This window comes from Vanacampus margaritifer, chromosome 2 (assembly GCF_051991255.1).
Source record: "Vanacampus margaritifer isolate UIUO_Vmar chromosome 2, RoL_Vmar_1.0, whole genome shotgun sequence".
NCBI lineage: Eukaryota > Metazoa > Chordata > Actinopteri > Syngnathiformes > Syngnathidae > Vanacampus > Vanacampus margaritifer.
Window position 1 is genome coordinate 6499409 of NC_135433.1, and position 14762 is coordinate 6514170.

Below are 14762 nucleotides of genomic sequence, written 5' to 3' on the forward strand. Positions count from 1 at the left end.
TGTCTATCGCCGTCAATGGCAGTGAATGAGTTAATAATAAGAAATCCCCAAATACTGTAATACAGTATTTGGAGGCTTTTTTTAATGAGTCATTTTGATATTGTATTCTATAGCATAGTTCAAATGCGGTTGCACATTAAATAAAACAGTTCGGAGAGACTTATGTAGCAGGATGTTGTTGGCGTTGACGACGTGGTCGTGGTGGCCTTGATAGAGCAAAAAGCAAAAAAAATGTGGGCGGAGGCCATGCTCTTCTCCAGATGTTCGGTCACGTCGTGTTTTTCTTGCAACACAACATTGCTGTGTGTGTGTGGTGGTGGGGGCGGTCTTGGGTGGGGGACATAAAACCAGCCTTTCAAGTGGCTTGCAGAGGCGCACAAAGCAGCTTTGTGATTTCCGGGGCATTTTATTCGTGACATCATGCCTCAGTCGACGACTTTAACAAAAGCTGTTCAGGGACACTGGTTCACAATTCCCAACAATTTTTTTTTAAAGCATTTTAACAGGAAATAATAGGGATAACGAAACTACTGACAACCAACATGTGGGGAATTCATTTTTTTCATTTAGGAGGAGACTGAGTTCAAGTTACATGGCTGCAATGAAAAGTGCCGTATGCAATAAAAGACTGCCCCCTGTATGTCAATAGTGGAAGTGATTTATACTGGTAGTCATATGAGAAAGAAATGTCAAAAATGAAGTTTGACTACTCTAGAAGTAAATGACTACATTTATCCCAGTCATCTTAAACCTTTATTTTACTGTTTTAAGTCACATGTTAGCATTGTAATAACAATAAAACTCACAAAAAGCTATTAAGCAAACCCATCGCTATTTTAAAAGCTTTATTCACGTTACAGGAGTCACATTTTATTGTGAAGTCACACGTGTAAAAATATGAATACAATTCAATAAAACTGAAATGAAGTAAAACAGTCTGATTGAGGTCTCATGTGACTATTTTTTGGGTAATTGGATTATTAAGGTTCCACAAAGTCTTTTTAAATTCTAATCTGCCCAGCAACAATCATCTATGTTGTCGCATTCCTTGAAAGGTCTAACTCTATAATAAAAATGACATGAACCATAAGGATACAATTTCCTCTCAAATGCTTAACTTGACATGAAAACAGCTTGATGCCTTTAAAAAAATAAAAAAATAAACATTGCTACTGTAAAGCACTCGTATCTCAAGTCAAAAGCAAAAATATTGTCCGGACAGCTTGGATCTTAAAAAATTCTGTGACAGTCGACACAAGTTAAATCAAGGGTGTAAGTAACCTTTATTATTATCATGATTATATACAATGAGACTTTATGGGTCAATATTAATCTTTTATTGGCTTTCATAATCACATGGTAGCAGCAAAGCCGTCGTACTTGGCCCACATGTAACAGGATGTTTTTTGTGATCAAATGTTTTTACTTACATTTTCTTTTTTGTAAACGGTGGAAGAAAACCATATCACCTCCGCTCCAACAAAAATAGTGTTCAATTTGATCATTTCTCCAGCAAATGAAAGTTGTTCATGAATACTGTACAAATAATCTTCATCTAAGAAATAACAATAGGATCGCCATATGCACAGTGTTTCTCAATCCCCAAATTGAACCAGTTGCCTTTGCCACCTTTAAAGGCACTGGTGACTATTCGGGCCCAGCCGCGTTCTCCCTGGGGAAAAAAAGCATAGACAGATATTTATTCTGGGTGGTCTTAGAAGTCCATATTCCGCCTAAAGCTAAGAAAAGTAGGTCCAAACATTGAACAATTCAGTCCAAAAAGACAGGAAGTCTGCCATTTTGGTTTAACCCCTGGGCGTTATTTTATTTTGAAATGGCTTGGTCAGAACCAACAAAAAGCCAAAAAATGGTCAAATAGGCCCAGGGGTTAAAATGCATATTTTGCAGTCAATTTGACAACATAAAACTTAATAGCAAAGTCTACCATTAGTAGAGCCTCGAAAAAGTCTCAAAAAGCCATACCTGAAAAGACACAGCAAAGTCTACCATGTTGCTTTTTAACTCATTCACTGCCATTGACGGCTATAGACGTCAAAAATTCATTTGAACTATTTCTATTAGTTTAACATTTTTTTCCCCACTCTTGTTAACTAGAGTATGAAAACCTAGATTTTTTTTAATTGTACATTTAGAACAGATATAACATTTGTGATTAATCGTGAGTTAACAACTGAAGTCATGCGATTAATTACGATTACAAATTTTAATCGCCTGATGCCCCTAATTTTTTATAATTTTTTCTTCTTTTTTTAAATCACATCAGGCGATTAACATTTTTTTTATTTTAATAATAACTAGACTTCAATCTAATCTAAATGTACAATAAAAAATGTTTTTCTAGGTTTTCATACTCTTAAAAAGTTAAACTAATAGAAATAGTTCAAAATGAACTTTTGACGTCTATAGCCGTCAATGGCAGTGAATTAATTAATTTAGCAATTACTCAGGGTGCTTTGGCCAGTTTCCCTTCGCAACAAGTCATTCTGATGACTGCAGTGTGCGTGTGACACCCACCCAAAATTCTCCCCAGGAGTTCCTGACGATCCAAAACTCTGTGCCGTCATCTGCGACGCCCCAGCCAGCCACAGACACGATGTGATTGGGTAACGAAAGGGGATGAAACTCTGAGAAAACGCCCCCCGAGTAGCCCTCCAGGCCCTTGGTGGCCATCAGTGAACAACTAAAAAAAAAAATTAAAATTAAACATCTTCAGCTCTTTGTCGCCCCCATCTGGTAAATCATCACTTCTGGTTACCTGATGGGCCCGTTGGTGTAAATCTCCGCTTTCATGTGGTCTCTCCCGGACACTCTGCCGTAATCGTCTACTTTCCACACGGTGTAGTTCCTCACCACGTCGCATGATGTCACTGAGGCGCACGAGCCACACTGGTTGAAAAGCTCGCACTCTGCCAGGCGGTGGTGGTGGAGGGTTGGGAGCAAAAATAACGTGGAAAAAGAGAGCAAAATAACACAGGAGGTAGAGAGCAAAGATGTGCCCATCCTGCCCCCTACAGGCTAGGAGAGGCATGACATAAGTGTGAAACTTAGAAGTTTCAAGCTCTTATTGTGTTGAAAAAAAAAAAAACATGCGCATAAATTAATATCAAAACTAACTGAACAAAGGTTTCACAATTTTGAAAAAAATTCACCCAATATTTTTATTGTTTAAATTGTGAATTCTGCCCAGCAACAAATGACAAGTACAGGGAAAAATGTGTTGATTGACTGTATTTTATGGTTGGCCAAAAAAAAGCCAATATGGGTCAAAAAGTGACCGACAAACCAAAAGTTGGGTTGGTCCCTTGTTGACCCATATTAGGTTATTTTTGACACAACTGCTCTTAGAATGACCAGGTAAATGATTTAGACAAACAGGGTTAGTTCTTCACTAAATTTAAATCCTGTGTAACCAACCCACTTTTAAACTCTTTAGAATTTTTTTCACACAACAAATTTGGGTCAAATTTTAATACTGAGATCCAGCAAATTCAGCCTAGCAACAAGTGATCAACCAATGTTAATTGTGAGGTCTCATGTGACGTACTCGCGTCTGAGCAACAATGTTGGTTGTTCTTTCCATTTTCCGCTGTATGTATTTTATATAAAATTTAGATGTGTAATTCTGCCTAGCAACAAGTGACCAGTCAACACCATGGGCTAATAACCATGAGCGTACTTTGGTTTTTGGCTTGGTAGTTGTTGCAGGTCTCATCCGGGATGCCATGCTCATGAGCGTAGGCGTACACGCCCAGGTCATCGCCGCCGTAACACGATCCCGCCCGACCGCAGTCGATGACGTTCTGGACCGACAGGTACGCCAACGGCCATGCGCCCCCGCGCTTGATGTTGATGCGGTCTAGGGTGAGAGGGAGGAAAAGTTAACGAGTCCATCTCATTGTGTGCCCGCCTCACTGTGGCCACGGTTACCGGCGAGGGCGCTGGTGGCACCCATAGCCCAGCAGGAGCCGCAGTATTGCGGGATGTGCTGGTTCCTGGTGACGCTCACGTAATTCTGCCCGTCCACGCTCCTCCAGTCCCACGAGCGGGGAAAGTCGGACGCTTTTGTGTACTCGTGGGGTCGAGGCCGCGTCCTAAAGAAAAATACTTTTCATTCTTATTAAAATAGGCCTTTTGTTTTGGGATATGACAGACACAAACTGAATGTTTTTTTTTTAATTAGATTATTTTATCATATTTTCATTTTGTGTAATTATTCACATTTTGTATGATTATATATATACAATAGAGTATTTCCAATTGTTGAATATTATGATTACACAATATATTTCTATGGTTTTCATTAGTTTTTGTTTTTTAATTTTTTTTGTGATTGATAAAGAAAATATTTCATGTTATTTATTTAATTATTGTTATTTATCCTATTTATGGTTTTGTTTTGTTTCTACTTTAATAGTTTTTTTTTGTTTTCAAATAATACTTGATTATTTTTAAATTCATGGCCAGCGTTTATTTGTCAGCGTCATCATCCGCAAATCAAGAAGTGGCTCGTTAACAAATGATTTTTATTTTTTTTACATTATGCAAAAGTCGTCAATATGAGGTTGCTTCTAAAGACACAAACAACAGCCTTCTCAACAGAGCAGCAAATGCTCACGCCGTCGAACTCACCGGACAAAACCTGGCCTGCTGTCGTTGATGGGTTTGTAACAAGGCTCATTTAAAAGTTGAGCAGTGCTTTTGAAGGATAAAAACAACAAAAAACAAAAACAACAACAGCAACGTAATAGAGGAAGTATAGCCACGTAGGGCGCCATCTTGGAGTCCCTCTGTCACGTGACCAGGAGGAACTCTGGCGCGCCCTTGCGGCCAACAGGAACATGACATCAATAAAGTATGACGTATGACTCTTTAACACGAGGGGAACATTTTTGTACAATTTTTTTTTTAATTTGCTAACAGCTTGTGACGTTTTGATGTATTAACTAATGATAAAGTTTTAGAAGTAACGTTGCGGTAATAATAATGAGCCATCTCCGTCCATTAGTGAATTTGCTGCCTCAGCAGGAAACTTTTATTTGACTATTTAAACTTGCTCAAATTGCATTACAGTACACCTAATGCACCGCTACAGGATGGTGTCTGCAGGTGCCTGTATGAATGTGCAAGTGTGTTTGTGTGTGTGTGTGTGTGGGGGGGGGGGGGGGGGCTCTTAATGATTAGGTGCAATCAAATTAGACGTGCATTTGGAACCCACTATACACCAACTGAAGAGATTCACCTCCACTTTGCTACATTGACTTCATCTCCGTGATGATGATGATGATGAGCAACTTTGTGCATTCTCTGCAAGAAAGTCCCCTGCCTTCAAAATACAATTTTAATGTTTAGTGCTTCTTTATGGAGTAACATTCAGAAAATTCTACAGCACATGAACTGAAGTAATGGGAAATATTTTATTTTGTTACTTTTTGGCTTATTTTAATGTAATGTTTTATTATTATTATTATTTAGTTTTTTTTGTTCATGAGACTTGCAACGAAAAACACAAGAGATTTTATTTATTCATGTTTTATTTATGTGGATATATTATAAAATTATTTTTCTTTTATTACTTTCATTAATCTTTTTTAATCAATTATATTTTTCTTTTTTGGTTGTTGAAACAAGTGATTTTATTCATTCAGTGTTTTTAATTAATGTTGATGTTTTTATTCAGTCATTCAAGACATTTGAATTTTCTACGATCAAATAAATGTTTAGAATTTCTAATCATTTAATTGAAAACATTTTGAGTTATTTTTTATTCATCTTTTAATCTGTTTCTTTTAAACTCTTTGACTGCCACACCTTATCCAAAAAACAACCCCCGACTGTGCCAGCCGATTTTGAGCATTTTAACTCATCTTTCAAAGCAAACAGAATATTGTCTGCTTTGACTACATAAACATGGTGGGTACTAAATGAAAGATCACGTTCCATTCTTTCATTAGAAAAAAAGTATGCTTCTACCTTATTCCGTTCTTTAGTTATCACCATTTGAAAATAGGTAATTTGAGTGACATTGAGCGAAAATTGAAAAGAAGGAAAAAAAAGGCTTTTTGTGGAAAGATACATTTTCTGCACAACAGTGAGTTTGACACTAATATTTTTTGTTTAGTGACGCTCTGTGAATTAGATTTAATGTGACAAAGGCTTTGTTCATTCACGTCATCCTTGAAACCGAAATTTCATCAGATTCGTCATGTTTCATTGTAATTCCATACACCAAGAGCCCATTGAAAAGAGATACAATGCTGCCATCTGCTGGCCATAGTTAGTGGCTGCTTTGGGATTTTAAAACTAAAATGACAAGGCAGCGCTGCACAGACATTGCACTGCCTATTGAGGAAAAAAAACAGTAAACGTCAAATAACCTTTTTGGTGGCATTCATTTGAATTTTAGTATACTGTACGTCATTAAACGTTTTTGGCGGTAAAAGAGTTTCAATCAATTTATTTATTTTGTTTCTGAAAATTGCAAACTACAACACGTTCATTCATATTCATGTTTCCTTTCCATACTTTTTTTGGTCGGTATATTATTGTTAATTCACACCTATTTTTTTTACATTTATTTAATAATTTTTTAAATTTTGGACTTGAATTTCCCAAGAAAAAATACAATAAGTTACTTATTTATTCATGATTGATTTAATTGTCATATTTTGAAATAATTTTATTTTTTTATTTTTTTTATGGTGTGATTTTTTAATATGTTAAATGGAGTGCACTGATATAGTGCTTTACACACCATATGGTGTACAAAGTGCTTTACAAAGCTTCACATTCAATAGTGTTGTTTTGTTTTCTTTCATGAAACTTGACAAACACAAGCTATTGATTTTTCAAATGTATTTATTTGTACTTTTTATTTTAGTAATTTAAAAAATATTTTTTTTTGGTTTTTGGGGTTGCCGCAGGCCAGTCCAGTGTGTGCATTAGGTGCCTAGTTTCCTTCCTACTGAGAACTAAGAAACTCAATGAAGCTCAATGACAAAAATAAACAAGTGGTTGAAAGCCATTACCCCGCCCGACATCATCAACTAACTGCTAACGTTCGCTCCATTTGTCCTGCCCTGTTCCGGCGTTAAGTGAAAAGAAAACATTACCAAGGAAGAGCGCCGAGCGCCATACCAGCATCACTGCGGCCGTTGAATTGCATTTGATTAGGCCTCTTTCACGCAGAGACCCTGCAAGACACGCTCGCATTGGCAGTTCAGTTCACTTCTTACATACACAATTTGAGGTGTTTTTTGCAGGATCTCTGTTTGAAATTGGTTTTATTTTGCGATCTACATATTAAGATGCAGCTATTTCTCAGGATCGCTGTGTGAAATAGGCTGCAGTTTGCTTCTCATTTATAGGCTATTATGTGTTTTTTTGGTTTTGCACGATCTATGTGTGAAATTGGACTTCTTACATGTTCCGACACAACCTTTTTTTTTATGAAGATCTCTGCATGAAATAGCGTTTAGTTCACTTCTTACATACATAATATGAGATGTTTATTCGCAGGATCTCAATGTGAAATTGACTTTAATTTGCATCATACATGTTCTGAACGGTTGTTTTCTTTGCAGGATCTCTGCATGAAAGAGGATTTAGTTCACTTGTTATTTATACCCTATTAGGACTTTTTTGCAGGCTCTGTGCATGAAACTGGCTTTCGTCTACGATATACAATACAAGTTTGGATGCAGCTTTTTTGTAGGATCTCTGTGAAATAGGCTTTACTTCGCTTTTCAATTGCAAGCTATGAGATATTTTCTTTTTTATATTCTCTGTAGGAAATTTGCTTTAGTTTGCTTTTTACATACTTAGATGCAACTTGATCAGGAGCAGATTTTTTACAGGATATCTGTGTGAAATAGGCTTTTGTTCACTCTTACCTATGTGATCTGATGCATCATTTTAGCAGGATCTCTGTGTAAAACAAGTTTTCATTGGCTTCTGCCTTCTATGCTGTGATACAGCTTTTTGGCAGGTTTTCTGCATGAAATTGGCTTTAGTTTGCTTCTCACTTATAGTACATGCTATGACGGGGATAAAATAAGTGCTCAGATATGACTGGTTGCAGGATCTCTGCATGAAATTGGTGTTTGTTTGCATCCCACTTAAATGAGCTGATGTGTCTTTTTTTGCAGTATCTCTGTGTGAAAGCGTCTACTGCCAATGATTTTGAGCCAGGATGCCAAGCCACGTTTACTGCTGAATTAGCGTCAATGTTTTAACCAGTCGGGTCCATTTGGAAAGAGGTTCAATAAGTCCCTCTTAAGCGCGGGATGAATAATGGATCAAAGACAAACGTTGGCCTCAACATTGGCATCTATCAGGGAGGAATCGGACGTCCCATCACAAATCACAGCCTGGTGGTTTGACGCTATCGACTGCTGTGGCGGCGGGAAGGCGGGGCGCAGTGCATCGCAGTGGTGACGGCAGTGTCCGCCTCGTTTGGGCCAGACCTTCAAGCTGATGTTGTAGCGTCATCCAGCTGGTCCCGTATCAACCACTCAGGCCGTTTGCTCCCATCATGCTTTGCAGAAACTGATAAATAATGTCATTTGAAAAGATCAAGGCACTAGCGCAGTGCGGCTTCTATCGGGGCATTTGATCTACTGGAAATATTGATTACTGTCATCTTGATGCTTTGTGAAATATTCAAAAGTATATCCAATTATCCCAGTCATACTAATAATGTATTCAAATAATGGACTTTTAATTCACTTGTACGTTTTGTCACAATAAATCTGATAGCATTAGTTCAACATGTTTGCATTAAATTAGTAGTCCTTCATACATTACTAAGTAAACCTTAGCAGTGAACCCATGCACACTCGAGGTTCGGCCCCCTTGGAGTCACCTATTTGCCGATATTTTTCAATATTAATTTTAAAAATGTTTATGCAAATGAATGGGTTTTAATTATTGGCGTATTTTTGCAATTCGGGGGCCAGCCTGGTCTCTATCCCCCAGCGAATACTGGGGGTCCACTTTATGTATTAAAATTATTTTTCCATATTTTTTTTTTAGAGAAGTATAAGATAATAGCATCATGACAGTGTATGTATATATATATATATATATATATATATATATATATATATATATATATATATATATATATATATATATATATAATAAAAAGTAAAGAAACAAAAGCTGCTGTTATGACTGTTTTTCAATAGTTTAATTTACTGATTATTTCATTACAAACATATTTTAAAGTTATTTTTTGCATAGAAAAAAATATCTTAAAATTTGTTTACAGCAGTAAAAGTTGATGTGATAATGATTCAGAATTATGTAATTTGAATTATTTAAAAAAAATAGATTTTGAATTAAAAAGTATGTTTAACAATGATTTATTTTTTTGCACAATAGAATTTTTGAAATTAGAGCAGTAAAAATCAACAAAATGATCAATAGATGTTGTTATATTTGGTTTATTATTATTAATTTGATTATTTTATTTTTTTACTACAATCGTAACTGGATTTAAAAAAGTAATATTATTCATATTCTCTTGACTCCAGTAAAAGTGGATGCAACTGCTGGTGCAGCCTCGTTTCAGACCGATAGACGACGCTGTTTCTCTTTGTTCGAAAACAGGTACGTCGTCAATTTTGGGGTTGGGGGATGTTTAATTACAGAGACACGCCTTAAAACTCGTTAAACGTCCTTACCTAAGAACTAAAATACAAAATGCAGATATAAATGCAGGTAAATACAAAACAAGCAACATTTTTAGTGACGTCGTTGCAAATATTGTGCTACAAGTGTTCGTGGAGGTAGCCTCCTTCCTCCCCCGCCAATCATCATTTGAGGGTGGAGTCTCAAAAATAGAGGAAGCCTTTTGATTGGCAGGTTTATATGCCAATCACAAGTTGCCTTCCCGATAAGGCTAGCACAGCCCACGCGCGCGCCCAGTTCCACTCAAAAGTGTTAAATTCACCCAAGGAGGCACAGCGAAGAGAGGTGGACCGCAACAAAGTGTGGGAAAAGTATAACAATTACACTTGGACTCCTCTACAAAGAAGCTTTGTTACTACGTGACGACCTGTTGCTTCTTATCGGCAACACGCGACCGCTTGCCCACCTGAGTGGCGAACATGACTTGAACGCATCGCCCGAAAAAAAAGTGTCTTTTCGGCTATGAGCTGCCGGGTGTGGATGGTGATAATGAAGCCTGTTAGTGGCCTCCCTCTCGCCGCCTTGCACAAGCCGCCGCTCAGGTGTCTCGTTCGGCCACAGCCGACTGATGGGGAGGCGCGCACACCCGTGACAACCGGGATTTGAGACACTTTTTTTGGAAGGGGATGAGAGGGAGACTCTAACGACCGAGAAAAAGAGCGAGAGAGAGAGTTTCTTGTAGCTGCCCAGAGGCGCCATGGCCTCGGAGGTGGTGTGCGGGCTGGTCTTCAGGCTGTTGTTGCCCGCCTGCCTCGCAGCCGGTGAGTTTTTAATTCATTTTCTAATACGTCGCCTTTCCATTTTAGACTGGAGATGGGTGACGGATTACGTCATTCACTTGTTTACACCCCACTTCCGCTAAACACGCCGATAAAATGTTTACAATATCAACTTGAACGTACTTTACAGTCAAACAAATGTAAACAAAAAGTACAATTTCCGCTAGTTTCAGCGAAGGCAGCATCTAAACCACAGTTCAGTACGCAAACGTTGCCTTATGGCTACTGATGAAAATGAGTTTTAGCGGTCTTAACCGGTTAACTTGATTATTATCAATAAAATGAACGTTAAGGCAACCTTTCAACTAAATCTTCCTCAAAATGTTTCCTTCATGGCTTGATGGGGAACATTTCCTTTACCAAAGCCACTTAACTGTGGCTGTATCGACTCATAACTAAGTTATAGCAATGTAAAAAGAGAAATGAAATTTCTCCTAGATTCCTTGAAGGCAACATTTTAACTGAGGCACAAGCTTCGCCTCATTGAGTTTCTGAAAACTTTATTTATTCGCACGGGGCAATTAAATGAGCAGAGAGCGGCACAGGAGTTTATGGCATAAATAACAGCAAAACAAAAAAAAGTAGGGTACACATAGAAATAAATACAACTAGAGGTCAGATTTCTGAGAGTTTATGAAGGTTACTTTAAAGTAAGATTACCTTGAGCAGAGCAGCTGACACGTATTAATGAAAAAGAAAAGTGATGTTTACCCCCAGCTGCCTTGAACGCAACATTGAAGGCTCTTCAGGAAAAGTACTTTTAGCAAGCCACTTACGTTCATTTATATGATTCAAAAAACAAAAGTTACCCTTTTCCCCAGCTGCCTTGAAGGCGACATTTGGCTAAGTGTGCCCGCCACACACTTAGCGACACAGCCGATCACGGCTGGAAAAAGTAAATACAGTCTGCAACTTTTACCCGCACCACCATTGACATAACTCACTGAAACTGAAAAAACGGAACCCCTGGTGTTCCCCGGGTTATTAGGCCCCACATGTAGTGTACAGTATTTTTTTTTTTTATTGAATCACAAACGACATTGTGCGATTGTCAATAACGAATCGATTTGCCCTGGTTGCGGTAACCATAACAATATAAAGAGAGGAAATTGGCGACAATAAAAGAGAAAGTGTGGATGTTTGAGAGGCTCTTGGCAACAATAGGCCTCATTCTTTGAGTGCACTTGTGAAGTTTGGTGACAGACTCTCCACACTTCGCTTCTCCACCACAGGTACATATGAAACTAGAAAATGCAATTTCTGGAGAAATTGTGTGTGAAGGTTGTAAGGCTGAATGAAAACCTGTGGAATAGATGGAAGCGTTCATGGCGTGAATTGGTGGAATATATTGAAGTTGGAATGAAGTGAATTGGATGAAAAATGTGGAAGTGAATGTGAAATGTAGAATCTCCCATTAGGAATGAGTAGAGAAAAGTAGGGTTCAAAATGGGGAATTGTGAGTAAGGCGTGAATCCTGGGAATAAAAAAAATGAAAGCGCTCATGGCGTGAATATTAGGAATAGTTTGAAATTGGAACGGAGTGAATGGGATGAAAAATGGGGAAGTAAATGTGAAATGTAGAATCTCCCATTAAGAATAAGTAGAGAAAAGTAAGGTACAAAATGGGGAATTATGGGAAGGCGTTAATTTTGATACTGAAAGAAATGGCAGCGCTCTTGGCGTGAATTGGTGGAATATATTGAAGTTGGAATGGGATGAAAAATGTGGAAGTAAATGTGAAATGTAGAATCTCCCATTAAGAATAAATGTGGAAAAATAGGGTACAAAATCGGGAATTGTGGGTAAGGCGTAAATATTAGGAATAAGAACAATACACCCTGGAATGGCGTGAATTTTTGGAATATGTTAAAATTGGAATGAGGAGAATCGGATGAATTATGTGGAAGTAGATAGATGCCAAAAACGTGGGAAGTTTGAAGTATAGGAATAACATATGATTATATATTGATAATAAAGTTAAGGATGATCACAAAACACAATGTATACATACTGTATCTGTATCTTGCTTTGTTCCCACTGAGGTACATTGTTGCGATGCTGTTCACCTGCAATTCAAATGTTACCTTGCAGCAAAATTAGAGGTTGATGGTCAGCCAGTCATGAAAAGTAGTTGCAGGGCAGTTACGCGCATTCGGCTGCATCACTCACTCGGTTTGCAGCGGGCATTAAATGTATCTCAGAGTTTCTTAAACAACGATATAAAGCAGCGTTTTGATATCGCAATTCCTACTCTTTGGTGATTGATGTCTTCTGAGGCCAACGTTTTAAACGCTTTCCATCCCAAATGTTTGCTGTCCCTTCCACCCAGTTGCAGTCACAATATTTACGATAAGTTAAATTAGCCACTTTAAGGAGTAATGTCGCCTTCCGGGCTGTTTGTGGAAAAAGACCTTTGCTACTTTTTGACATGAAAGTGACGGCCATTAAAAAAGCACACAGTGTCAGGCTCTAAATCTGTCAACAGGGTTCGACCTTATGTTGAAAATTCCATGAAGTCGTACGTCGTGGATTGATGCGTGTTTATTTACATCAGCATTTACCGAAGCCTTACATGACTGCGAATGTAAAATCCTTCGCCATCTCAATCATTCACGAATAAAGAAGCTTTTATTGCACGCTCGTAGTACCTAATATAAGTAATGCAAGTTAGTTACTGTATAAAACAACTAAAATGAAATAAAACTGCTCAGCATTTCAAGATGCCTGACAGACACGTTAATGGGGGACAGGAAGCCGTTTGTGGAGGTGATTTATGGATGTTCGTGGAAGTCATAAAAAAAAAAGAAACAAAGTAAGACGGCTCTGCCTTTCCGATGAATGAGTATTTTTTATTGTTAGATGTATTTTATAGTTTGTTAAATTCATAATCTACTGCACAATAACTGCTCTGCCTTTCCATGTAATGCAGAAAGGGACAGGAAGCTGTTTGTTGGGGCCCTTCATATTTACTCAAATAAAATAAATATTATATTATTATATTATTATATTATTAAATATATGTTTTCAAAATTGAAATATACAAATGTTTATATTGATTCTATTGTTTAATTTGATATAAGATTTTAACATTTATTATATTTGACATGATAGTTTTACTGTATAGGTAAAAAACAAGTAAAATTAAATAAAGTAACACTACTCAGCATTTGAAGTCACCTGACAGACTAGTAATGAGAGTGAGCAGGATTGGTGTTTGTGGATTTGTATTGTCACCTAGTGACATTTTAGTTGTATTTCTGGATCTAATAAAATAATTGATTTTACATACTTCACAAGTATGGTTTTAAAAATTTCGATTTTGAAATAAAGGTGTTCTGTATAACAAAAGTAAAATTAAGTAAAACAGCCTTCCCTTTAATTGCTACTCGTGGTGCATTTCCTGTTCTATGGTTACAATCACACATCCTTATTGCCTCCACAAAAGCAAAACATACTTGTGGAGTTAAACCTGTATATGTGTATTTGGCATATAGTACAATTTGTATGCGTGACTGTTTCAAGATCCACACGGATGCTTGCTCTTCATTGAGTGGTTCATTCCAGGTGTGGTCACGTTGTGATGCCGGCCTCAATGAAGTGGTGTTTACTTTTCGGGTATTTAAGCGGCCATTTTGTGGTCAGGCCACAAATGTGTAAGGAAGTCACTGAGGTCCGAGTCTGTATTCCTTTTCTTTTTTTTTAAGAGTGTAATCCTCGCTGTAATGCACAAGCACATCACCACCGCATCGTTATTTCCAGAAGCCATTGCGAGGTCATGCATGGGCTCCATTAATTGGTGGAAAGCCGTTTTAACAGCATGAATTAATAATGCGGTTTGCCAGTGAGAGAATTGACTTGCCTTTTATCGTAAGCATTCCTTTTTAATAATTTATGGCTTTTTGGGAGTGCAAAACGAGCACTCCTGTCCGTCGCCGCTGACAGGAAGCGGGAGGAAATGTAAAGTGAAATGTATAGGATGGCAAGCGGCGGGTGGCGGCAGACGGCGATGATGGCGATGATGGCAAATGTCAGTCAATAGGCATAGTAGTAGGACCGTATTTTTTTTAACTATAAGCCACTTGTATATATTGAAATTAGAGTTTAGAGAGGCAGCGCCTTAGTTCTTGTTCATTAAATCATGTAACGGCAGCAAACCAGCTACGGGTGGTTTTCTTTTTAGAATGGCTTATCTTAACTAGAATCGCGTGTCGCTTTGTGGCTAACGGTAAAATAAAAAGGCGCAATAACTGATCAAGATTTGGCCACAATGCA

At 37.7% G+C, this 14762-nt stretch overlaps 2 protein-coding genes across 2 annotated transcripts in view; one reads left to right on the forward strand and one right to left on the reverse strand.

The window, feature by feature from the left end:
* Positions 1-830: 830 nt before the first annotated feature.
* On the reverse strand, positions 831-4843 carry LOC144045035 (cathepsin Z). The gene is made up of 6 exons (XM_077559809.1): positions 4651-4843; positions 3949-4112; positions 3698-3877; positions 2777-2927; positions 2536-2701; positions 831-1672 (listed from the first exon to the last, which is right to left on the reverse strand). Exons 1-6 carry the CDS (start codon positions 4794-4796, stop codon positions 1556-1558), a joined length of 924 nt encoding a protein of 307 aa, XP_077415935.1. The 5' UTR covers positions 4797-4843; the 3' UTR covers positions 831-1555.
* Positions 4844-9973: 5130 nt separating this feature from the next.
* Positions 9974-14762, forward strand: part of piezo2b (piezo-type mechanosensitive ion channel component 2b) — a 90299-nt gene continuing 85510 nt past the window's right edge. Inside the window, exon 1 of the mRNA XM_077558302.1 lies at positions 9974-10472. Coding sequence (XP_077414428.1) covers positions 10409-10472 — 64 coding nt within the window. The 5' untranslated portion in view covers positions 9974-10408. The remainder of the gene's footprint in view (positions 10473-14762) is intronic.

Bases quoted from the DNA above. Each gene is read 5' to 3' on its own strand.
- LOC144045035 (XM_077559809.1), bottom strand. From the start codon at position 4,796: ATGGCGCCCTACGTGGCTATACTTCCTCTATTACGTTGCTGTTGTTGT. The intron at 2,928-3,697 runs GTACGCTCATGG...ACCGCCTGGCAG, and splicing joins CTACCAAGCCAAAAACCAAA to AGTGCGAGCTTTTCAACCAG. The intron at 2,702-2,776 runs GTAACCAGAAGT...TTTTTTTTTTAG, and splicing joins TACACCAACGGGCCCATCAG to TTGTTCACTGATGGCCACCA.